Genomic DNA, 26,400 nt, shown 5'->3' with positions numbered 1-26,400 from the left:
GAACATACTGTTAAGTAAAAATGTATGCCGTAAGCTAGTGGTTCTCAAACCTCTCCTCTGGGACCACCCAACGTGTCACAATTTTGTTGTAGCCCTGAACTACCTCACCGATTCACAGAGGGCTTGATAATTAGTTGATAAGTTGTATCAGTTGTGCTACAGTAGCTCTGGAACATATAAAATACATGGTATGGCTGGGCGTCCCCGAGGAGAGGTTTGAAAACCACTAGTTCATTTTTTGAAATTTCACATAAAACCAATTTTAGAAAATATATTAATTTGTTTTATTACAAATTTCAAATGTATTATATTGTTGTTGAGATTATTATTACCATTGTCATTGTTATTATCATCAGCAGCTATATAGTAATAATTATTGATGTGATTAAAATGAATCATGTTATATACAGTGCTGTGAAGAAGTATTTGGCCCCTTTCTGATTCTCAATTTATGCATATTTTTCATACTGAATGTTACAGATCTTCAACCAAAACCTAATATTAGATAAAGGGAACCGGAGTATACAAATACTTAAATTAAATAAGTATCAATTTTTTTGGTTAACAAAAAGTTACACAACACCCAATTCCACTTTGTGAAAAAGTAATTGCCCCCTTACACTCAATAACTGGTTGTGCCACCTTTAGCTGCAATGACTGCAACCAAATGCTTGCTGTAGTTGTTGATCAGTCTCACATCGCTGTGGAGGAATTTTGGCCCACTCTTGCATGCAGAACTGCTTTAACTCAGCAAAACGTTTATTTTCAAGCATGAACAACTCGTTTCAAGTCCTGCCACAACATCTCAATTGGGATTAAGTCTGGACTTTGACTAGGCCATTCCAAAACTTCAGATTTGTTGCTTTTTAACCACTTTCATGTAGATTTGTGTTTTGGAGCATTGTCTTGCTGCATGACCCAGCTGCGCTTCAGCTTCAGCTCACAGACAGATGGCCTGACATACTCCTGTAGAATTCTCCGATACAGAGCAGAATTAATGGTTCCTTCTATTAAGGAAAGATGTCCAGGTCCTGAGGTAGCAAAGCATCCCCATATTATCACACTACCACCACCATGCTTGACCGTTGGAATGAGGTTCTTACTGTGGAAAGAAGTGTTTGGTTTTCGACAGACTTAAAATGGGACACATCTCGTCTGTGCATTCGGAAAGTATTCAGACCCCATGACTTTTTCCACATTTTATATTCAGTATTCAGACCCTTTCCTCAGTACTTTGTTGAAGCACCTTTGGCAGCAATTACAGCCTCAAATCTTCTTGGGTTTGACGCTAAAAGCTTCTCCCATTCTTCTCTGCAGATCGTCTCAAGCTCTGTCAGGTTTGATGGGGAGCATCGTTGCACAGCTATTTTCAGGTCTCTCAAGAGATGTTCGATCTGGTTCAAGTCCGGGCACTGGCTGGGCCACTCAAGGACATTGAGACTTGTCCCGCAGCCACTCCTGCGTTGTCTTGGTTGTGTGCTTATGGTCGTTGTCCTGTTGGATGGTGAACCTTCACCCCGGTCTGAGGTCCTGAGTGATCTGGAGCAGGTTTTCATCAAGGATCTCTCTGTACTTTGCTCCGTTCATCTTTCCCTCGATCCTGACTAGTCTCCCAATCCCTGCCGCTGAAAAACATCCCTACAGCATGATGCGGCCACCACCACGCTTCACCGTAGGGATGGTGCCAGGTTTCCTCCAGACGTGACGCTTGGCATTCAGGCCAACGAGTTCAATCTTGGTTTCATCAGACCAGGGAATTTTGTTTCTCATGGTCTGAGAGTCCTTTAGGTGCCTTTTGGTAAACTCCAAGTGGGCTGTCATGTTCCTTTTACTGAGCAGTGGCTTACGTTTGGCCACTACCATAAAGGCCTGATTGGTGGAGTGCTGCAGAGATGGTTGTCCTTCTGGAAGGTTCTCCCATCTTCACAGAGGAACGCTGTCAGAGTGACCGTCGGGTTCTTGGTCACCTCCCTGACCAAGGCCCTTCTCCACCGATTGCGCAGTTTGGCCGGGCGGCCAGCTTTAGGAATGGTCTTGGTGGTTCCAAACTTCAATTTCGAATCTCATAGCAAAGGGTCTGAATATTTATGTAAATAAAAGTATCTGTTTTTTATTTTTAATACATTCGCAAACATTTCTAAAAACCAGTTATCGCTTTGTCATTATGGGGTATTGTGTGTAGATTGATGAGGATTTTTATTTAATCCATTTTAGAATAAGAATAATGTAACAAAATGTTTTCTGAATGCACTGTGTGTGTAAGTATGTGTGAGTGTGTTGGTAGAGTTGCCACTCTCTCCTGAGTGGCGCAGTGGTCTAAGGCACTGCATCGCAGTGCTAGCTGTGCCACTAGAGATCCTGGTTCGAATCCAGGCTCTGTCGCAGCCGGCCGCGACCGGGAGACTCATGGGCATCGCACAATTGGCCTAGCGTTGTCCAGGGTAGGGGAGGGAATGGCCGGCAGGGATGTAGCTCAGTTGATAGAGCATGGCGTTTGCAACGCCAGGGTTGTGGGTTCAATTCCCACGGGGGACCAGTATTAATAGTTTTTTATGTATGTATTCACTAACTGTAAGTCGCTCTGGATAAGAGCGTCTGCTAAATGACTAAAATGTAAATGTAAATGTAGAGTTCAGTCTAGTCATCATTATTATTAAATAGTGTGGATCACAATTGAATAATTGGTGGGATCCTGGTAGTGATTGGGTATTGACGGTGGTATCGATGCTGTCGGTGATGGAGATGATTTATATTACTATCATTATTACTATTATCATTGTCAACACTGCTAATGGTGAAGATCGCAGGTAGAATCTTGGTAACTTGCTAATAGCTGTTAGACTGTTTTTGTTTTTTATTGAGCATTTATTATATTATTTTTGTAACTTTGTATTGACTTATTAGAATGATTATTATTGTCATCACTGTTGCTATTACTAGATATTAGTATCATTTTACATTATGTTCCAAGTTTTGTGTTATATGGGTATCTGTTTTTAGGTCATATTGGCCGCAGACTACTTAAGTTATTTTTCTCTGGTTTGTCTCTTTCTGTTCCCTTCGATTTTAATTTCTATGTTTGTTTTTCTTTTTTTTTGTCTGATATGTGGCTAATGTTAAATTAGGACATGCCTCTCATGGACATGCCAAAGGCCCATAGGGTATTTGGCTGGGCGCTTGAGGGATGGCAGCAATGAATCAGGTTTTTCATGGGACAGTCCCTATTTCATTCTGAGCTACGGCAAAAATCGTCCATTGAAAGTCAGTTGAGGACGCAAAATGCACGTCACGGGTAAGGAGGTGGTCTGAGGGACAACAGACCTTTCTGGTATGGGGGGAGGTTTTAGCAGGTGGGACATTGGAGGTCGACTTAAGCCTTGCTCACGCCGCAGGCCTTAATGCTCAAATCAGTTTTGGTTTTTCAAATCCGTTTTGGAATAGTGACAATTTTGACGTGTGTGTTCAGACAGCAGTCGTTTGCTGACATGGCTACGCTAGTTGTCATAGTAACAATGGGCGTGTGCGCAGTGGTGTAGACTGACTGGTGGTGGTGCTCGTGCTTCATATCAGTCAGATGTAGCAAGCTAAGGTGACAACAATGCCTGCCATGGACGTTTCCCAGTTGCTTTGAATGTTCAAAATCAGTGTAAGAACACTAAAAGCCTCAAAGGCCAAACAAACCTTTTTGGCTAGCCACAGCAGTCACCAACCTAGCTAGCTGTTTAGCTTTCTAGCACATACATGTGTTTGTAAACTATTAACAGGCTATACTGAACAAAAATGTCAATGCAACATGTAAAGTGTTGGTCCTATGTTTCACGAGCTGAAATAAAAGATCCCCATCAAACCTGACAGAGCTTGAGAGGATCTGCAGAGAAGAATGGGAGAAACTCCCCAAATACAGGTGTGCCAAGCTTTTAGCGTCATACCCAAGAAGACTCAAGGCAGTAATCGCTGCAAAAAGTTGCTTCAACAAAGTACGGAGTAAAGGGTCTGAATACTTGTGTAAAATGTGCTGTCTTTTTTATTTGATAAATTTGCAAAAAAATAGAAAACCCTGTTTTTGCTTTCTCATTATGGGGTATTATGTGTAGATCGATGAGGGAAAAAAATGATTTAATGAATTTTAGAATAAGGCTGTAACGTAACAGAATGTGGAAAAAGTCAAGGGGTCTGAATACTTTCCGAATGCACATACAAAAAGGTATGTGGACACCGCTTCAAATTAGTGGATTTGGCCATTTCAGGCACACCCATTGCTGACAGGTGTATACAAACGAGCTAACAGCCATGCAATCTCTATATACAAACATTGGCAGTAGAATGGCCTTACTGAGTGACTTTCAACGTGGCACCGTCATAGGATGTAGGTTCGTCAGTTTCTGCCCTTCTACAGTGAGGGAAAAAAGTATTTGATCCCCTGCTGATTTTGTACATTTGCCCACTGACAAAGAAATGATCAGTCTATAATTTTAATGGTAGGTTAATTTGAACAGTGAGAGACCGAATAACAACAAACAAATCGAGAAAAACACATGTCAAACATGTTATGAATTGAATTGCATTTTAATGAGGGAAATAAGTATTTGATCCCTCTGCAAAACATGACTTAGTACTTTGTTGTCAATCAGAGGTCAGACGTTTCTTGTAGTTGGCCACCAGGTTTGCACACATCTAGGAGGGATTTTGTCCCACTCCTCTTTGCAGATCTTCTCCAAGTCATTAAGGTTTCGAGGCTGACGTTTGGCGACTCGAACCGTCAGCTCCCTCCACAGATTTTCTATGGGATTAAGGTCTGGTGACTGGCTAGGCCACTCCAGGACCTTAATGTGCTTCTTCTTGAGCCACTCCTTTGTTGCCTTGGCCGTGTGTTTTGGGTCATTGTCATGCTGGAATACCCATCCACGACCCATTTTCAATGCCCTGGCTGAGGGAAGGAGGTTCTCACCCAAAATTTGACGGTACATGGCCAGTCCATCGTCCCTTTGATGCGGTGAAGTTGTCCTGTCCCCTTAGCAGAAAAACACCCCCAAAGCATAATGTTTCCACCTCCATGTTTGACGGTGGGGATGGTGTTCTTGGGGTCTTAGGCAGCATTCCTCCTCCTCCAAACACGGCGAGATGAGTTGATGCCAAAGAGCTCAATTTTGGTCTCATCTGACCACAACACTATCACCCAGTTCTCCTCTGAATCATTCAGATGTTCATTGGCAAATTTCAGACGGGCATGTATTTGTGCTTTCTTGAGCAGGGGGACCTTGCGGGCGCTGCAGGATTTCAGTCCTTCACGGCGTAGTGTGTTACCAATTGTTTTCTTGGTGACTATGGTCCCAGCTGCCTTGAGATCATTGACAAGATCCTCCCGTGTAGTTCTGGGCTGATTCCTCACCGTTCTCATGATCATTGCAACTCCACGAGGTGAGATCTTGCATGGAGCCCCAGGCCGAGGGAGATTGACAGTCCTTTTGTGTTTCTTCCATTTGCGAATAATCGCACCAACTGTTGTCACCTTCTCACCAAGCTGCTTGGCGATGGTCTTGTAGCCCATTCCAGCCTTGTGTAGGTCTACAATCTTGTCCCTGACATCCTTGGAGAGCTCTTTGGTCTTGGCCATGGTGGAGAGTTTGGAATCTGATTGATTGATTGCTTCTGTGGACAGGTGTCTTTTATACAGGTAACAAGCTGAGCTTAGGAGCACTCCCTTTAAGAGTGTGCTCCTAATCTCAGCTCGTTACCTGTATAAAAGACACCTGGGAGCCAGAAATCTGTCTGATTGAGAGGGGGTCAAATTCTTATTTCCCTCATTAAAATGCAAATCAATTTATAACATTTTTGACATGCGTTTTTCTGGATTTTTTTGTTGTCTCTTGCTGTTCAAATATACCTACCATTAAAATGATGGACTGATCATTTCTTTGTCAGTGGGCAAACGTACAAAATCAGCAGGGGATCAAATACTTTTTCCCCTCACTGTATAGCTGCCACAATCAACTGTAAGTGCTGTTATTGTGAAGTGGAAACGTGAAGTGGTAGGCCACACAAGCTCACAGAACGGGACGCTTCACCATCTGGCAGTCCGACTGACAAATCTGGGTTTGGCGGATGCCAGGAGAATGCTACCTGCCCAAATGCATAGTGCCAACTGTAAAGTTTGGTGGAGGAGAAATAACGTTCTGGGGCTGTTTTTCATGGTTCGGATTGGCACCTTAGTTCCAGTGAAGGGAAATCTTAACGCTACAGCATATAATGAAATTCTAGACGATTCTATGCTTCCAACTTTGTGGCAACAGTTTTGGGATGGCCCTTTCATGTTTCAGCATGACAATGCACCCATGCACAAAGCGAGGTCCATACAGAAATGGTTTGTCGAGATCGGTGTGGAAGAACTTGACTGGCCTGCACAGAGCCTTGACCTCAACCCCATCGAACACCTTTGGGATGAATTGGAACGCCGACTGTGAGCCAGGCCTAATCATCCAACATCAGTGCCCGACCTCACTAATGCTCGTGGCTGAATGGAAGCAAGTCCCTGCAGCAATGTTCCAACATCTAGTGGAAATCCTTCCCAGAAGTGGAGGCTGTTATAGCAGCAAAAGGGGGACCAACTCCATATTAATGCCCATGATTTTGGAATGAGATGTTCGATGAGCAGGTGTCCACATACTTAAGTATAGCTATGTATAATTGTAATGGCTTAGCAGATCATAAAAATATTATGAATCTTTACTTGGCTAAAAGAGAAAGAATATAATATTGACTGTTCACAGGAAACTCACTCTACGACTACAGATGAGGTTGTATGGAAAAAAAATACGAAAGTAGAAATGTTATTCTGTCATGGGCAAAGAAATTCTAAAAAGGTGACGATATTAAATTTACAACCTTTTCCTAATGTGCTAAATGTCCAAACAGATCTGCAAGGAAGATACTTTTAAATATGCTATTGAAATGTTTCTTTCAAAATAAAAAATGACAAGTATATGCATAACCATGGTTACAATTGAAAGGGAACAGTCTGGAGATAAGGGGACAATTATTAGACCAAAGGTGAGTACACAACAGTTCACCTGACAATACTAAATCCAAACATTACACTGTTGATTTTATGTGCATTTTACATTTACTGTACTTTTCGCTACATTTGTTGATAACGAAATCTGAAAATACTCTGGATGCCTTCAGTAACATGATAAGACTATTGCTGGAAAATCTGGGGTAGGTGTAACATAAGATAAACAAATTACAAGGGTTTGAGTGAGATGACTAACTGGTGTATCCAAGTGGCCACACACCTCTCCAAAGTGTGCACAGTTCCTAAGCAATTTCAATGCACATTTATGAAGAAGAGTCCTCAACTATAATGTACTTTTTTGAGCTCTCCTAGCTGTGCCGTTGAGGAACTAGAGCACGCACACCTGTAATGGAACACAACCCTGCATCCCCGCCATCACACAATTACTGTTGCTGTTTACGTAATCCAAAAACTGTCCATTATAAATCCCGGTTAGGTGGGCATGATTTGAAAGGTTATTCTATTGCCAACATGTCTAGCTAAGTTATAAAATACGATCTTACAGTGTTAGGCTTTCACAAGGCAATTCAGATAGTAATTGTAGGCGCATAGAAAGGAGTCAGGAGTGCATTCAGGTGGGTGTGCCGCAGCTAATTTCCTTAAACAAACAAACAAACAAACATAGGCTAATTCTGTTCCGAACAACCCAGGGTATGACACCATGTCATCTTGTAACTGTACATCAAACATAGTGATCATAAACGTTGACACTGTATATGACGAGTTCTATGATTTGGAAATGTGAAGTGCACATTTGGACTCACGGGTGTTTGGCTTGCTTGTAATGACATCAATGCAGTATTTATTATAATCCTGAACGTCTCATCTTTCAAAATATATTGAGTCATCTTAAATTTACAGCATTTCCCTCACTCAGACATCAACATATTTGCAAAAGTTACCCAATAACCGGCTCAAGTTCAGAAAGACTGCCAGTCAAAATCCATACAGTGCTGTGAACCGCAGAACCAGAGCGCTGACATCATGTATAGCATGTTACTGTACTAGCCACTTTCAATCCGTATGCGGGTACGAGTGTAAAGGGTTAAAATCCCTGACTTAGTGAGATATACACAGAGGCTTAATCAAGATAGTCATCTTGACTACTTTCTTGTGTCCTTGTTGGCACCAAAATAAAAAAAAGTATTGATAGGAGAAATAATGCGATCGGACCACCACCAAATTGGCATCCACATAACCCTTACAGAATTCCCACGTGGGAGAGGATACTGGAAATGTAATCAAAGCCTACTGGATGACAATCTGTTCCTAACCAAGACAAAATAATTTATAACTGACTTTTTCCTGCATAACAGGTACTGCAGATCCCCTTATTGTATGGGACACTTTCAAAAGCGCCCTCAGAGGCCATGTAATTCAATATTCATAATTAAAACAAAAACAATTTAGGTCTAAAGAGATTACACTAACAAAATAAAGAGTTACTAACAGTGCAGCTGGATAGCCCTACAAACTACAATTCAGGCACAGAATAAATTAGAAAAACTAGAGGAATTTATTCAAGAACGATCAACTGTAATATAACAAAAAAAAGAAAGCGAACTGGATGGAAAATCACCAAATTATTTTTGAATCTTCAACATAGAAACGCTTCAAAAAATTATTTACAGAAACTCATTACAAATGGAGTCATCTATGACTTACCGATTTATATTTTGAATTAACAACTGTACAAAAAGACTAGTGTGAAGGCCAAATTACAGAGGGGGAACTACTCAAAGCTATACAATAATTTAAGTCTGGGAAAACTCTAGGGGCCTCATTAATCAAGAGTAACGTTTGCTTGAGAGTGTGCGTAAATTTGCACACTACCATGACCATGCATATACACAGTGCCAAGTGGCGGAATTAGCGTAGCCTAGTGAATAGGGAAAATATATGTTGAAATGGAATAATAATTAAATAATGTAGCTTTCATTGTATTTCAATTGTGAATTCATGCAACATATCTTGACAGGCTATATCTTAATTTCACCACATCAGTGCATTTGTTATGATAATTATCCATATAAAGTACAGTAATTTGTTAGATTAGAAGCATGTGTTAAAGTGAAACCGTTGAAATACTATAAAAGACTGAGATAATGGGAAATCAAATGAGAGATGGCCGATTTTGCTCTGTTGGAAGATTTAGCTGATGTTTTGGATGCAATCATCACTAAAACAAACATTTAGGCCTGCATACAATTTCCATGCACCATCGCACAACAGTTTGGGGTTTCTTTGCCATCAATGGGTTCCCAAATATGAACAGAGCAACACTGACATCACCATAAAAGCACCATCCCAAAACTATGAACAGAAAAGGCTTCCACTCAATGTGCAGGTGATGTTATGCGCAAAAGCCACTGCTGAATGTGGTGGCCAGGTGGAACCAACGACTCGTTCATTCTGCAGAACAGCAATGTTGGCCTATATGCCCACAGGAAGGAGCTGTTGAGGATGGATGGCTTAGCGTTGCCTACTCATTTGAAGTATATTTGTGACTCGTTTCAGGAAACTAGGCGTATGTCGCGGGTCACTACTTTACAGGAGAGCCATTTGAATGTAAAAACGTTTTATTTTATCGAAGAGCCTAGTTGATTAAGCCACAGAAAAAGCAACCTTCCTGCTAGTCATGATTGGCTGAGATAATGAGTGGGCTGGACATGCCGAGACAGGAGAGAGGATTGGTCTGCCATATAGCACGCTTTGTCTATTTGAGCTGGTCAGTATGTGTAGGTAATCCTGTCTAACGCGCTTTTGTATCGCGTAGTAGTTCTGCATAAGTGTTGCTCTCCACTTTCTGGAGGACCATATTTTTTTAAATCAGTGGAATTAGAGTATGATAGCTAATGAGATGGAGAAAACACCTGTCTCCGGATTACATCTTAAAACTAAGGGCAACCATGGCATCCGTGACAGGGAGAGGCATCCATCGATGATGTATACGGGTAAGATATTCCAGCTAGCTACATTTCAGATATTACACGTTTCTAATTTTGAAAGAAAGTCGTTTTCATTTCAAGTTAAAGTGTATTGTTAGCTAGCTAACATTTACGTGTATGATCTTATTATTCATATCTCAGAGCCATTAGCTTTGCTAGTTATAGCCTAATTTTAGCTAGCTAACATTGAACCTGGTTGGTTAGCTACCTGCAGATTCATGCAGGGTAGTAACGTCATGAGTTGGGATTATGGTTCATTGTTTAGCTAGCTACATGTCTTAACAAAAGACTCCACTATGCAAGTAACCATTTCAATAGAATGTCTCTGCGACAACTTTTGATAGACGTAGCTGGTAAATTCACTCTGGCTATCTACTCCGATTTCAGAGCACTCTCGTTTGAGTGTGCCAGAGCGCAGAATAACTGACGAATTTACGAACGCTCAACACCCATTGAATATGGCCGATGTCAGTAAACTTTGGCAAAAAAAGCGTACATTGTTGCCAGCAGCACAGTTGCAGTCAACAACGCTCTGGATAACATAAAAACAGCCTAACCAGCTCTGCTAGGGCGAGTAAAATGGTCAGTGAGCTGTTCTCTCATTTGTGTCTGGAAGTAGCTAGCAAGCTAGCCAACTTTAGCCAGTTAGCTTGGGTGCTTGACTGCTGTTGTTAGTACAGAATTGTTGGATCAACCCTTAAAGAGATGTGTGGGGCTAAAGCTTAAGAGGGTGTGAACGATGCTGAATGGGTTTAGACAAAGAAGAGCTCTCTAGTAAGGACCAAAACATTCAAAGGCCATTTTCTCAAAAGTGAGGTTACAAGTTTATCAACTTTCAAAGCAGAATTACTTTCCCATAGTTCCTCAAATGCAGTGTATGATATACCATTTTGTAGCTCTGTGTCGCTGCTTTTAGCCAAATGTAAATGTTCAATCCACAGATTTGATTTTACTATTACTGAAACAGGACACAAGTATAAAGATCCAGTCCATAAAAAAAAATATTGGAGGCCCCTTACACTTCAATGTTGTGATGCAAAAATCCTAGAAAAATGCATTGAATTAAAAAAGGTGTTGTAGGATAATATTAATCCTGACCAGTCTCATTTTTTACATAGATACATTTCCAATGACCTGCCACTGGCATTAAAACAAAGCATGTGTGTCCATGTATGCTGATGATTCAACCATATACGCATCAGCAACCACAGCTAATGAAGTCACTGAAACCCTTAAAAGAGTGTTTTGGAATGGGTAGCCAGTAATAAACTGGTCATGAACATCTCAAACTAAAGAGCATTGTATTTGGTACAAATCATTCCCTAAATTCTAGACCTCAGCTGAATCTGGTAATGAATGGTGTAGCTGTTGAACAAGTTGAAGACTAACTTACTTGGTGTTACCTTAAATCGTAAACTGTCATGGTCAAAACATATAGATTCAATGGTTGTAAAGATGGGGAGATGTCTGTCCATAATAAAGAGATGCTCTGCTTTTATGACACCACACTCCAAAAAGCAAGTCCTGCAGGCTGTAGTTTTGTCTTATCTTGATTATTGTCTAGTCGTGTGGTCGAGCGCTGCAGCTGGCCCAGAACAGAGCACCACATCTTGCTCTTCATTGTAATCAGAGGGCTAATATAAATACTATGCATGCCAGACTCTCTTGGCTAAGAGTTGAAGAGAGACTGACTGCGTCGCTTCTTTTTATAAGAAACATTGTGTTGAAAATTCCAAAATTGTTTGCCTAGTGAACTTACACACAGCACTGACACACACACTTACCCCACCAGACATTAGGGGTGGGCGATATGAGCTAAAATTCATATCACGATATTTTCCACTGTCCAGACGATATCGATATGATATCACGATATATGACGTAAAAAAATATGAATCACATTTTAATATCCCTTCTTGGTTAAATTATATTAGTTAAGGAAAAATATGTATTTGAACCTTATATAACCAGAAAGAGTGAGGCATTGGACCGTATGGACCTGAAAAGTTTTTATTTGTATTGTGCAAACATGCATTCCGTAAACATGAGGTAGGTAGGCCTATATATATATATATATATAAATTAGATATTAAGTAAAATTAAATAAAAAATAACAGGAGATAAAGAAAATAAGGTAATTACAAATTCAAATACGTGTGTTTGTTTTGCTGGCAGTCCGTAGATATGTAAAAAACTAACCGTTTGAAACTAAACCTTTCAAGCCTCAACCATCAATTATCAACAATATCAACAAATCTTCACTAGAACTTTCTTCACAAGTTCCGTGCCAGGAATACCAGCATGTTGACTGTTTCTGGCTTTAGTGCTGCCCTGTGACATGTCACCACATTGCCCCCCAGTGCTGAATGCCCTCTCAGAGGGGGCACTTGTGGCAGGGATGCATAAGTATTTCTTTGCCAGACAACTCACACGTGGAAAATTAGATCCGTGAAATCGCCACCACTCCAAAGGATCAGACTCGCTGTCTGCTGCCGTTGCCAGAATGTAGCTATTCAGCTCTTGCTCAATGATCTGCCTCTCTGAACATGAGGCAGGTGCACTGCTGGTCTGCTTAAAGAGGCTCCCAAGGCTCTTCTTGGGCTTCTTGCCTGATTGATGAGCAGTGGAAGCTTCTTTCTCCCTGTCAGTGTGATCCTCTGCAAGAGACGATTTTCCCAGGGCTGTGTTCTCCACCAGGAGGGCTTCGGTCTCTGAGGCAGCTCTCACCTTAAAAAATGAAAATAATTAAACTTTATTTGTATAGCACCTTTCATACATAAAATGCAGCCCAAAGTGCTTTACATTTGAAGCAATAAAACAAGAACAAATGAATAAATACCTTAATGTCCTCCAGTTTCTCAGCGGACATGTACCTGGTCTTGAACCTTGGATCTAGAAAGGTAGCCATGGGAGAGCAGCTCATCTGTTGCAGGGTCAGTGTACTTGTTATTCAAGTAATCAAGAACCTTGATCTTGATCTCTTTGGTCAGTTCTGTATCGTCCTTGCTCAGATTTAGAACCTCTGCATTTAACAGATTGATGACAGGCTTCAAATAGGACACGCTCACATACGCTTCTCCTGACAGGGCATCTGTAAAGTCCTGGAGTGGCTTCAGTGCTGCTGTGACTGATTCCAAGACCTGGATGTCTTGCCAGGTAGGTACAAGGTGCCGTGTCTTTTTGTCCCCTGCCAGGACCTGTGTAATGGCCTTTTCCTGCTCCAGGACTCTTTCCATCATTTTCAGACGAGATCCCCACCTTGTCGGAGATTCTGTGATGAGCTTGTGCAGGGGCAGGCTTAGTTCATTCTGTGCTGTCATCAGGGCCTTCTGCTTTTTCCAGCTGTATGAGAACGTGCTAACCACCTTTTTCCAAACCCCTGTGGCCCGGGAAATCGCACACCCCTGTGGCCGGGGAGCGTTTTGAACACTCCTCTCTGGAAATTGGGAATAAGAAATCAAAATAATAGGGTGAAAAATAATCGAATCACAATACAATAATAATTAATAATAATGCATTTTTATATAGAAATCACAATACAATATAACTTTTTAATCTTTGTTTGAGGGTTTCCGACATTTACATTCAACTGTTACACATTTTACAAATCTGATGTGCTTAGATTTAGCCTACGGTACATGGCTGATGTGAGCTGTATTTTTCTTAATAATAAGCATCATACAGGGTAGGCCTAGGCTACAGTCCTGAAACTTACCAATAGCATTGTGCAGCCTGTGTCCGAAACATCCAAGGTTTGCCCACTTGTTCAGCTGCAATGCCTTGATCATGTTTCGATCCGCTGTCGGTCGTCATACAAACTTGACGCGACTCTTTTTAATCCCCAGGACGACAGTATGTCCCTCAGCCCACCTGCAATTATTTCCCCGGTGTGGTCGTCTGGGAAATAAGACGTCTGTAGGCACTTACTTTTCAGTTTCCAGTCACCGTCTATGTAATGGATTGTGAGGCTTATATAAGGTTCTGTGGTACGACTTGACCATAGATCGGCAGTAGTGGAGAAGAATGGAATGTTATTTATCTCACTGTAAACTCTGTCCCAGCATTCTGTGTAAAGCTGTGGCAGGCATTTTTGGCTAAAATATTTGCGGCTCGGGATCTCATATCTTGGGTCCAGAGTTTGAATCAACTTTCTGAACCCCTCTTTCTCCACAGTTTGAATCGGGTACCATGTCCTTCGCTATGTGATTTGTAATCGCAGCTGTGATGTCTATCCATTTTTGCTCGTCTTCTCATAGCAAGTACCGGCAGCAAATGATGATATAATTGATTGTTGAGTGCGAGTCTGGCTTGTCTTCGGGCGAGCTCCTGGGCTTACTGTCTCACGCATTCTGGTGCATTGTTCATACTCACGGACATGTATGTTTTTTAAGTGATTGAACAGGTTGGTCGTGTTTCCACCTTTTGCTAAGACAACACGACGACACAACTTGCATAGGGTAGTGTTTTGGTCGGGGTCGGAGATTTTAAAGCCAAACCAGTTCCAAACAACAGAGGTGCCCCCTTTCTTCTTAACCAATTTATCCTCCTGCTCTTGAGCAACATCAATTTCTGTGTTTTTCGCTCATCCTGGATTGTAAAGTTTTCCCCCAATAGTTAACCTGCCTCCTAACTGCAGCTGCCTGCACACTTCTTTGTTGCTAGCACTACATGCGTGCAACAGTGCATGCGACGTGCGCTCATAAAAATAGGTCAACATATTTACATACATTCTTTTATTCGAGAACCAAGAAAGGTTGGATAAAAAAAAAAAAAAGATGTAGCTACTTAGTACTATCACTCAGTTGAAATTTGGAAACAAAAATATTGATGCAAAATTCGAATTTATGAATTCTGAATAAATCGCGGTATCCATGATATTGCTAAATCCATATCATGGCGCGGCACAATACCGGTTTTTACTATCAAACCGGTATATCGCCCACTCCTACCAGACATGCCACCAGGGGTCTTTTCACAGTCCACAAATCCAGAACAAATTCAAAAGTGTACAGTATTATATAAAGCCATTAATGCATGGAACTTCCCTTCCATCTCCTATTGCTCAAATGAACAGCAAATCTGGTTTCAAAAAACAGATAAAGCAACACCTCATGGCACAACACCTCTCCCCTAGTTGACCTAGATAGTTTGTATGTATGTATTGATATGTAGGGCTATGTGTGCCATTTTTTAATTGATGTGGTTCGGTCCTTGAGCTGTTCTTGTCTATTAATGTTCTGTATTATGTAATGTTTCATGTTGACCCCAGGAAGAGTAGCTGCTTCTTTCGCAACAGCTAATGGGGATCCTAATAAAATAACAAATACATTGGAGAGACTTGAAACAGTAGAGCACTATGAAACATACAAGAAACCAGGCCTGGTCTTCATAGCAGATTTTGAGAAGGCTTTTGACTATTTACATTTTGGAGAATCCCTTATACAATTGGGTTAAAGTTAAGTATAGCAACCCCAGGCGTAAAATAGTAAATAATGGCCACTTCTCAGAAAGTATTGAACTGTCAAGAGGAGTAAAACAAGGTGGTCCATTGTCGCTGTATCTATTTATGACCATCGAAATGTTAGCTATTAAAATCAGATCCAAAAATAAATCTCAAGTGGCAAAAAGTTCTGTGCTTAAAAACAAAGGTGTCAAAAACCACCCTGATTAACTCTTTAGTCATATCACAGTTAATGGGCAGATTGGCCATCTGGCAATTCTGGCAACTACCAGAAAGACCATCTTTTGCTGGTTGAAATTGACAAAAAAATTAAACATTATAATAACATCTCTATAAATAATTCATAAAAAGACAAGGCCGGCAGCCCATTAGCCTGTTTTTTTAAAGACTTTTGCGCAATTTGTCTGTTGTCATAATTTATATTGAGCATTTTGCTGACCGGTGGGCAACGGCCGGCCCCACTACCTACATGAGCCAGCCATGTTTTCTGATTGGCTGAGCTGGCGCTAATTCACATTCATAGTCAAACGCGCATCAAAGAGAGTGAGGCCCGCTCTAACTCTGTCAGACACTCGGTGAGAACAGAAAAACAGAACGGTGGTGCTGAAACAGTTAGCGAGACCAAAAAAAAGGCTTGAGGCCGACGCTGCTAAATGTTTGAAATTAACCAATACATTTGTTAAAAGTTCTGCTTCTGCTGGTCCGAGTGTGGTCTGTATCTGTGAGAAATTACAGATCAGCTGCTGTGGTGCGGTCGAGGTAGGAAGAAAATGGACAAAGACACTCATGCACACTGACACAGATACTGTAGCCTACTGCTGCCAGTTATTTTGGCTGATATTTTAGCTGTATAGGGTATGAAATATACTTCATACCTACTATCGTAGGCTAACTAGGGAAGGGGGGGATTCGTGGAACATTTAGGTATAGACACCAGGCTATTTGCAATATAGCCTAAAGTCGTTAGGATTGGCTTTTATAACACAAACTCAGCAAAAAAAAAAAAAAAGTCCCTTTTTCAGAACCCTGTCTTTCAAAGATAATTCGTAGAAATCAAAATAACTTCACAGATCTTCATTGTAAAGGGTTTAAACACTGTTTCCCATGCTTGTTCAACGAACCATAAACAATTAATGAACATGCACCTGTGGAACGGTCGTTAAGACACTAACAGCTTACAGACGGTAGGCAATTAAGGTCACAGTTATGAAAACTTAGGACACTAAAGAGGCCTTTCTACTGACTCTGAAAAACACCAAAGGAAAGATGCCCAGAGTCCTGCTCATCTGCGTGAACGTGCCTTAGGCATGCTGCAAGGAGGCATGAGGACTGCAGATGTGGCCAGGGCAATAAATTGCAATGTCCGTACTGTGAGACGCCTAAGACAGCGCTACAGGGAGAAAGGACGGACAGCCGATCGTCCTCGCAGTGGCAGAACACGTGTAACAACACCTGTACAGGATCGGTACAGCCAAACATCACACCTGCAGGACAGGTACAGGATGGAAACAACTGCCCGACACCAGGAACGCACAATCCCTCCATCAGTGCTCAGACTGTCCGCAATAGGCTGAGAGAGGCTGGACTGAGGGCTTGTAGGCCTGTTGAAAGGCAGGTCCTCACCAGACATCACCGGCAACAATGTCGCCTATGAGCACAAACCCACCGTTGCTGGACCAGACAGGATTGGCAAAAAGTGCTCTTCACTGACGAGTCACGGTTTTGTCTCACCAGGGGTGATGGTCGGATTCGTGTTTATCGTCGAAGGAATAAGCGTTACACCGAGGCATGTACTCTGGAGAGGGATCGATTTGGAGGTGGAGGGTCCGTCATGGTCTGGGGCGGTGTGTCAAAGCATCATCGGACTGAGCTTGTTGTCATTGCAGGCAATCTCAACGCTGTGCGTTACAGGAAAGACATCCTCCTCCCTCATGTGGTACCCTTCCTGCATGCTCATCCTGACATGACCCTCCAGCATGACAATGCCACCAGCCATACTGCTCGCTCTGTGTGTGATTTCCTGCAAAACAGGAATGTCAGTGTTCTGCCATGGCCAGCGAAGAGCCCGGATCTCAATCCCATTGAGCACGTCTGGGACCTGTTGTATCGGAGGGTGAGGGCTAGAGCCAAACTGGCAAATCTGGTGCAGTCCATGAGGAGGAGATGCACTGCAGTACTTAATGCAGCTGGTGGCCACACCAGATACTGACTGTTACTTTTGATTTTGACCCCCACTTTGTTCAGGGACACATTATGCCATTTCTGTTAGTCACATGTCTGTGGAACTTGTTCAGTTTATGTCTCAGTTGTTGAATCTTGTTAAGTTCATACAAATATTTACACATGTTAAGTTTGCTGAAAATAAGGAAGGGTAGCAAGATCCTCAAGTATGAAATACAGGGTTTCCAAAGAGAGTAGAACCTGTCTGTTGATCCTCTCAAGTTTAATTTAATATGTTTAAATTAAGGGGAAAAAAATGTATTTGAGACACAGCTAGGGAGGGAGGGGCCTGCGGACTTCCAATTCAGCAGAATCCTGCGATGAGCCAGAAGAGTTGTGAATGCAATAATATGAGTGTTTAGACAATATAAAGGGGGGGGGGTAGTCTTCTACAGCTCCAAAAATAGCAACATGGGGTGACGCTTGAAGTTGAATGGCTAAGACCTGTGACAAGATCTCAAAGATGGAAGTCAAGAAGCTTATCAGTTTGGAGCAAGACCAGAACGTGTGTTAGGGAGACTGAGCGGAGACTGGGCTCAGCATTAACACTTGTCGTCTAAGTCAGGGTATATCTCTGCTAGTTTGGACTTCCTCATATGAACTGGAGTCCAGTTCACTCTATTTATAGATCTTTCCCACCAGTACTCTGCAATTTCTATGTTCAATTCAGCTTCCCACTAGTTCTGTTAAGGGAGGTGTTATCGAAACACATAAGACACGTGAATGTATGAGATTAACCCCTTCTGGCCAGGTAAAACGTTAAGCAGTTTGTCCCATGGCAATGCCACCAGCAGGTTGGGGAAGGAAGGATATTGAGTACAAATGTAGTGCCCGACCTAGAAGTAGCGAAATAGGTTGTTGACTGGCAAACCATGTTTGAAACAAAGACTGCAATTTTAACAGATTACATCATTTTCATAAAGGTATTTGAAGCTTATCAAGACTTTGTTTCTCCACATAGAAAAGGCAGAATCCAAAAGTAGAAGGGGGGAACTAATGGTTGTTGCAAATGTGTCCCAGCGTAGAGGGGCGTTTAAAACTAACATGGTTTCGAAACAGTGTTCAGATTTTAAGAAAATAAATTACAAAACAGATTAGAAGTACATTTAGATCCAGTAATGGGTATAGAGGAGCTAACAAAAGCAGAGAGAGAGGAAAGGCAGCAGGACCGAGCCTAGAAGGCACCAATCTGTCTCATGGGCATGAAGCCAAAATGTGAGTTTCTGAATGTTAGCTAAACCACCTTCAGGTGGCTTATTTCAAGAGTTAGTTTTTTTATTCTTAGAGGTTTGCTATTCCAGATGAAGGTAGAAATTAGCTGGTCCAGATATTTGAAAAATGATTTTGGTAGAAAGAAGGAGAGACTTTGAAACAGGTATAGAAACTTGAGAAGATTATTAATTTTTACACATTGTATTCAACCAACTTAAGATACAGGGTAAGCTATTCCACTTTTGAAAGTCCAGTTTAATCTGCTAAACCTGAGGGGTGAAGTTAGCATAGAAAAGTAAACTCCAAGGTATTTGAAGTCAGCCATGGAAATCTGAGGCGATGAGGGGGATTATTTAAGATACTCTTTGAAGAGGTAGGGTTTCAGGTGCTTTTGGAAGATTGGTAGGGACTCCGCTGTCCTAGCTTCAGGGGGAGGGTGGTTCCACCATTGGGGTGCCAGGACAGAGAAAGTTTGGACTGGGATGAGTGGGTGCTGCACTCCGCCAGAAGTGGCAGAACAGAGTGCTCGGGTTGGGGTGTAGGGTTTGAGCATAGCCTGAAGGTAGGGAGGGGCAGTTCCTCTTGCTGCTCCATAGGCAAGCATCATGGTCTTGTAGTGGATGCGAGCTTCGACGGATGTTGTAGAGCATGAACCTGCAGGAGCGAGTCACTGCTTTGATGTTTGCAGAGAACGACAGGGTGTTGTCCAGGGTCATGCCAGGGTTCTTTGCACTCTGGGAGAGCAACACTGTGGAGTTGTCAGTGATGGAGAGGTCTTTGAGTTGGCAGCTCCGAGATATCTGCCAGGCACGCAGAGATGCGTGTTGCCACCTGTGTGTCGGGGGGGAGTAGTTGAGTGTCATCCGCAATGATAGGAGAGACCACATGAGGACATGAGAGAGCCTCGCCACTTCACCTGGTAGGAGCAATCCAAGAGAGTGCAGAGTCTGAGACGCCCAGCCCTGAGAGGGTGGAGAGGAGGATCTGATGGTTTACAGTGTCAAAGGCAGCGGATAGATCTAGGAGGATGAGAACAGAGGAGAGAGTCAGCTTTGACAGTGCGGAGAGCCTCCGTGACACAGAGAAGTGCTGAGTGAAAGAGGAGCGGATGTCATCAACCTTCTTTTCCAAAGCGGTTGACAAAGTCATCCGCAGAAAGGGAGGAGGGAGGGGGTGGATGATTAAGGAGAGAGGAGAAGGTGGAAAATAGTTTCCTATGGTTAGAGGCAGAAGCTTTAAATTTAGAGTGATATAAAGTGGCTTTAGCAGCAGATACAGAGGAAGAGAAGGTATAGAGGAAGGAGTGAAAGGATGATAGGAAAACTAAACTTCCGGAGGACCTAAATGTTCACTAAGCTGCCCGCAGCCCTGTTCTGTAAGCTCACAATGAGTCACTCAGCCACAGAGCCGGAGGGGAGGGCCGGGAGGGCCGAGCAAGCCGGGAAGAAAGGGGACAGTGCGAGTCATAGGATGCGGAAAGGGAGGAGAGTAGGGTCAGAGACAGTATCAGGAGGGAGAAGGATTTCGCGGAAGGGAGAGATGATAGGATAGAAGAGGAGAGTAGTGGGAGAGAGAGAGAATGAAGATTGCGACGGCACTTGACCATCTGGGTAGGGGCTAGGGTTGGAGGAAAGGGAGATAGAAAGGGAGACAGAAAAGGAAACAAAGTAGTGATCAGAGACCTGGAGGGGGTTTGCAGTGAGGCGAACAGCCTCTAGTAAAGATGAGGTCAAGCATATCACCTGCCTTGTGAGTTTGAGGGAATTGGGAAAGGGTGAGGTCAAGAGGCAAGGAGGAAATTAAGAAATTAATCAAAGGCCGATGTCGAGAGGTTGAAGTCGCCAAGTATAAAGAGCGGTGAGCCATCATCAGGAAATGAGCTTATCAAGGTGTCAAGCTCATTGAGGAACTCTCCAAGGGTACCTGGTGGGCGTAGATGACAATGTTAAGCTTGAGTGGACAAGTGACAGTGACTGCATATAATTCAAATGAGGAGATGGACAGGTGAGGGAGAAAAGAGAACATCTCCAGTTAGGAGAAATGAGTAGCCCTGTGCCACCACCATGACGACCAGATGCTCTTGGACTATGAGAGAAAACAGTCAGATGAAGAGAGAGCAGCAGTGTTCTCTGGGGTGATCCATGTCTCCGTCAGGGCCAAGTCAAGGGACAGCATAGGCTGAGATGAACTCTGTGTTTCTGACCGCAGATCGGCAGTTCTAAACGCTGCCAGAGACCAGGAATTCCACATGGGTTGTGCGCACAGGGTAGACAAAATTAGAAGGGTTGCAGCCAAGGGGTGGGGAGCGTCTGAAAAGCCTACAGGAAGAGGAGCGAACAGGTATAGAAAACACACAGTTGCCAAAGCTACAAAAGAGCAAAATGAAATCAGAAAATAAGTAGGTAAGATACTCAAGAGAGTGGTGTGGAGCCTTCCTCAAAGAACTCTGCAGAACAGTCTTAGTTTTGCCAACGAGACCACCGCTTACAGCTGCCACTGAGAAACCAGGGGAGTACTAACACTAATTGCCTAGCAGAGTTGAAACCACTCCCCCTCCAATACAGCCACTGATTACCAAAACAAATCACAAATTGCCCTGCCCCTTAATTCTGGTTGATGTGTCAACAATCTGCAAGTTATGAGCAGTCGGCAGTTCACACACCAAGTAGGCTACTGGGAAGAGGCAGTACTTAAAGTAGATGGCCCTAGCTGGCAAAAAGACAGTACTAGACAACAGATAACAAAAATCATACTTCTCACTCCTGGAGATATCAGGAGTCCTCTACTTACAGAATGATGGATTTGTAAGGCACAATTGTTAAAATCGGTTATAGCTCACTTTTCTGGTAGTTAAGTTTATATCCGGAAAATATGCCAAATTGTTTAAGAATATATAGTATTTTAGGGGAAATGATTACTGGATCCGTTACATAGATCTTAACATCCACATTGAGAAGAAATATGGGGTGGTAGGAAGCACAGTCTGCAGGGTCCTTACCCTTCCTAAGTATAAGTGATATGGAAGCTTGTGTGAGTGTAGGTGGCAGGGAACCATTTGCTAAGGATTCACTAAACACCTCCAAAAGCAAGGGAGCAAGTTTTTCAAATAATTTATTGTAAAATTTGGTGGGGTAGCCATCAGGTCCCGGAGCTTTGCTACTCTGCATTGATCAAATTGACTCTAGCAATTCTTGCAATTGGAGGGGTGCATCTAAATGTTTGCATCAGATGAGCTGATTGCCAAGAAATAGTCCATTTGGAGATTCTGATGTGTAGAGATTAATAGAATGACAAAAGGTTTTGTTGGTATCGGAAGGGGTCGACAAAGTACCGTGGGTGCTTTGATAGGTGGAATCAGGCGAGATTCTGCATTGCGTTTTATCTGATGGGCTAACAGTTGACTGGCTTTGTCACCATACTCATAGAAAGAACCTTTGGATTGTAGCAGTAGTTTTTCAGCTTTGGATGATGTAGCCAATAGATCATTTTGTGCCTGAAGATATAGTCACTTTTTATATAGCTGAGTATCTGGGTTTATAGCATATTGGCGATCTAATTCCAAAATGGATGTGGTCAGATTGTCCATTAGAGATACTTGTGCTTTATTAAGAGTGGCGAAGTAGGAAATAATTTGGCCTCTGAGAAAAGTCTTTACGGTTTCCCAAAGGAGAGAGTAAGAAACAGAGTCTGAAACTATTCAACAGATCTCAAAATGAAGGTACGGAACCTTTCATCAGAAAGAAGTAGGGAGTTAAGTCTCCAAAGTGGTCGATCCTTATGACACAGTGAAAAGTTTATGTCCAAAAGTAAAGGTGTGTGGTCCGAAATGACACTAGCCAAGTATTTACATGAGTCAACTACTGGCATGAATGTTCTATCAATGAAAAAGTAATCTATACGGGAGGAAGTGTGGTGGACATTAGACAAAAAAAGGAGAACTCCTTGGCAAGAATTTTGTGATCTCCAGGGGTCAGTGCAACCATTCTGTTGCATAAACGTTGAGAAAGCTTTGGAAATCATTAACTGTGACTGGGTTCTAGGACGTGAGCAATCTAATTGTGGATCTATGACAGTATGGGAGGGAGGATAAGAAACTATTAGCAAAGTTGACATTGTCCCAGTTGGGCGCGTAAACATTTGGCAACAATACGGGTGTTTCAAAGTGTACCGGTTACAATAATGTATCTTCCTTTTGAATCTGCTACGATGTCTGATGGAATGAAATGTATCTCCTTATGAATAAGAATTGCAACCCCTCCGGCCATGGTGTTGAAATCTACCCATGTGCTATGGTCTGTAATTCGCAGGTGGGTCTCTCACAAAAAAGCTATATCTTTCTGTAGATGTTTAAGATGTGAGAAAACGTTGGACCTCATGATTGGCCTGTTTAACCCAGGGGGAAATAGCGGGGGGAAAACTGCGGGAAATAGCAGCCACATAACTTCCAGAAATCCACCCGTCTATCCTACCTTCTAACAAGGGTGGCTCCTGCATAAAAAGTGAATAATTGAGTATAAACAAAGTCTACAAAAATGTTCTTGAATAAAGCTTTGAGTATAACAAACATGTACCCATACATTTGTATATACAGTGCATTTGGAAAGTATTCAGACCTTGACTTTTTCCATGTTTTGTTACATTACAGCCTTATTCTAAAATGAGTTAAATTGTTTTTTTTCTCTCTCATCAATCTACACACAATACCCCATAATGACAAAGCAAAAACAAGTTCAGAATTTTTTGCAAATCTATAAAAAATAAAACAAATCAAAATATCACATTTACATAAGTATTCAGACCCTTTACTCAGTACTTTGTTGACGCACCTTTGGCAGCGATTACAGCCTAGACCCACCTGGAACGCACCCATCTCAAGCAGGTGAAAACTACCGCAAAAACAGAGGCAAATTGGTTTGAAAATAAGCCAGGCAACTAGCCAGGCAACTAGCCAGGCAACTAGCCAGGCAACGTCATGAAAACATTGGACATTTAATAAAAATAGAGTAAAAGAATGTACTACAGATACTGTCGCAGTAAACCCTATGAGCTCAGTCAGCTGTGATATCGCTCGACGTTGTTGCTGCTGGCAAAGCAGTTATGTTAGCCAGCCATAACATTCGCAAATAAAATAAATTGAGTTAGTCAGCATAAAGAGTATGTTGAATCAAGTTAGCTAGCAGCTATCTGCAGGAAAGTATTTAGCTAGCTAGTCAACTAGCCAGTTAGCATGTTAGTCAGACGGTCCACGTCGATTGAGTCCAAGCCAGTCAGCTAGCTAGCCTGCCGGCACAGCCAGTCCACTGCTAGCCAACTTTCGGTCAGCGAAGCCAGTTGTCAGTTACTCACTCCGGGACGAGGGTGTCCCCGAAGTGTTGGTTGTAGAACCTCTGTGCCTTGGTAGCAGCGTCAAAAAGAAGAGTCGCTCCCTCGAAGTCCACCTTCAGGAGCGCAGGGAATAGGAGGCCGAACTTCACCATCTTCTGGTAGAGAAAGGACTTCACAGGGTTGAATGTCGCTCGCTTCTTGTTGACAGTCACACTATAGTCAGGGTAAGAAAAGACTACATGCCGCCCCCGGTAGTTGAGCTGGCCTCGCTCAGTCCTCATGATTCGATCTTTGTCTTGACCTTGGCTATGCGGTCAGGCCATTACGTACCTTGCCAATTCAATGTGCCCGGTCCAAAACTGGTGGTGAGAGGAAAACTTCTTGCCCCAGGACCTCAGTGAAAATTTCAGACATTATTTAACGACAAGTTCTTCAATATTTATGATCTGTAAATATTTGAACGGCGTGAAAAATTCGAGACTTGTCTATGGTGTCGGTGAGGAACTTGTTTTTGTTCTCCAGCAATGTGTACCTTTCCTCGAGGGCCATTTTTGAGTAAGAAGTTGCGTTAGACGTTAGAAGTCAATTCAACTAGTGGTGAAAAGTACAGAAGCTACCCTCACACGCAACCTCAAGTTACTCACATGTTAACCCGGAAGCCTCCACATAAAACATTCTACTCTCGCATACCCGTTAGGACGTTAGTATGAATATTCGGACATGGCCAAAGACAAAGAATGAGATGGTTACCTCAGCCTGCCAGGCGAGAGTGGCAGCGTTGAGGGCAGGGATACGGCCCGTCCCCAGCACGGCAATGGTCTCCCCGTCGTCATCCACCACCTTGAAGTCCAGGTCCTCGTTGTACTTCCTGCGCTTCACCTGTCGCCCCGAGCGACGCTTCTACCAGCGAGAGAGGGAAAGAGTGAGTTTACACTAAGTGCCTTCATTTCAAGCATTAGCTACTGCACATAGATAACAGGGTTTAATTTAGCCGGTAATAGCCGGCTTTTGGCTATAAAAAATAATAATGAAAAAACGATAAATAAAATTGGCACCAGCCAATTTTCCAATAGAAAAAAAAAATCCCATTGCGAAATAATGCTTTTTATCCTATTCATTGATGAAAATACCAGTTGATGGAAATACATATAGCTACTTAATTGTTTGAAACCTGAACGTGTTACAACATATGAGGCATGTTTTACCTTGTTTCAAATTAGCCTAGCCAAAATTCAACCATATACGTGGAGGAAATTATTTTATAAAGACTTCCATATGCCATTGAAACCAGTAACCGATTTTGCTCATTCTATTGGTTTTCAACTTTCATTCAACTTTCTTTCATTGTCCGGAAGCCAAATGCACATTCACAAATAGCCTACTGCCTTGTGCACATTGCTGTATGTTAAGAAATATTTTAAGCTAAACATACTGGTCTGTTGAATCTGATTCATTGCTTTAAAAAAAATGTTGAACAAATAAACTCAGCAAAAAGAGAAACGTCCCTTTTTCAGGACCCTGTCTTTCAAATATATTTAGATTTTTACGAATTAACTTCACATATCTTTATAGTAAAGGGTTTAAACACTGTTTCCCATACTTGTTCAACAAACCATAAACAATTAATGAACATGCACCTGTGGAACAGTCGTTAAGATACTAACAGCTTACAGATGGTAGGCAATTAAGGTCACAGTTATGAAAACTTAGGACACTAAAGAGGCCTTTCTACTGACTCTGAAAAACACCAAAAGAAAGATGCCCAGGGTCCCTGCTCATCTGCGTGAACGTGCCTTGGGAGGCATGAGGACTGCAGATGTGGCCAGGGCAAAAAATTGCAATGTCCGAACTGTGAGACGACTAAGACAGCGCTACAGGGAGACAGGACGGACAGCTGATCGTCCTCGCAGTGGAAGACCACGTGTAACAACACCTGCACAGGATTGGTACATCCGAACATCACACCTGCGGGACAGGTACAGGATGGCAACAACTGCCCGAGTTACACCAGGAACGCACAATCCCTCCATCAGTGCTCAGACTGTCCGCAATAGTCTGAGAGAGGCTGGACCCAGGGCTTGTAGGCCTGTTGAAAGGCAGGTCCTCACCAGACATCACCGACAACAACGTCGCCTATGGGCACAAACCCACCGTCGCTGGAC

At 42.5% G+C, this 26,400-nt stretch overlaps 1 protein-coding gene across 7 annotated transcripts in view; it reads right to left on the bottom strand.

The window, feature by feature from the left end:
- The window catches only part of LOC123492070 (chromodomain-helicase-DNA-binding protein 6-like), a 123,427-nt gene that overhangs the window by 64,418 nt on the left and 32,609 nt on the right, over window positions 1-26,400 (bottom strand). For all 7 annotated transcript variants that reach the window (XM_045223990.1, XM_045223985.1, XM_045223989.1 and 4 more), the window contains exon 5: window positions 24,989-25,138. In XM_045223990.1, the coding sequence (XP_045079925.1) occupies window positions 24,989-25,138 (150 nt within the window). The remainder of the gene's footprint in view (window positions 1-24,988; window positions 25,139-26,400) is intronic.

This window comes from Coregonus clupeaformis, chromosome 12 (genome assembly GCF_020615455.1).
Source record: "Coregonus clupeaformis isolate EN_2021a chromosome 12, ASM2061545v1, whole genome shotgun sequence".
Classification (NCBI taxonomy): Eukaryota; Metazoa; Chordata; class Actinopteri; order Salmoniformes; family Salmonidae; genus Coregonus; species Coregonus clupeaformis.
This window is presented reverse-complemented; position numbering and strand designations above follow the sequence as displayed.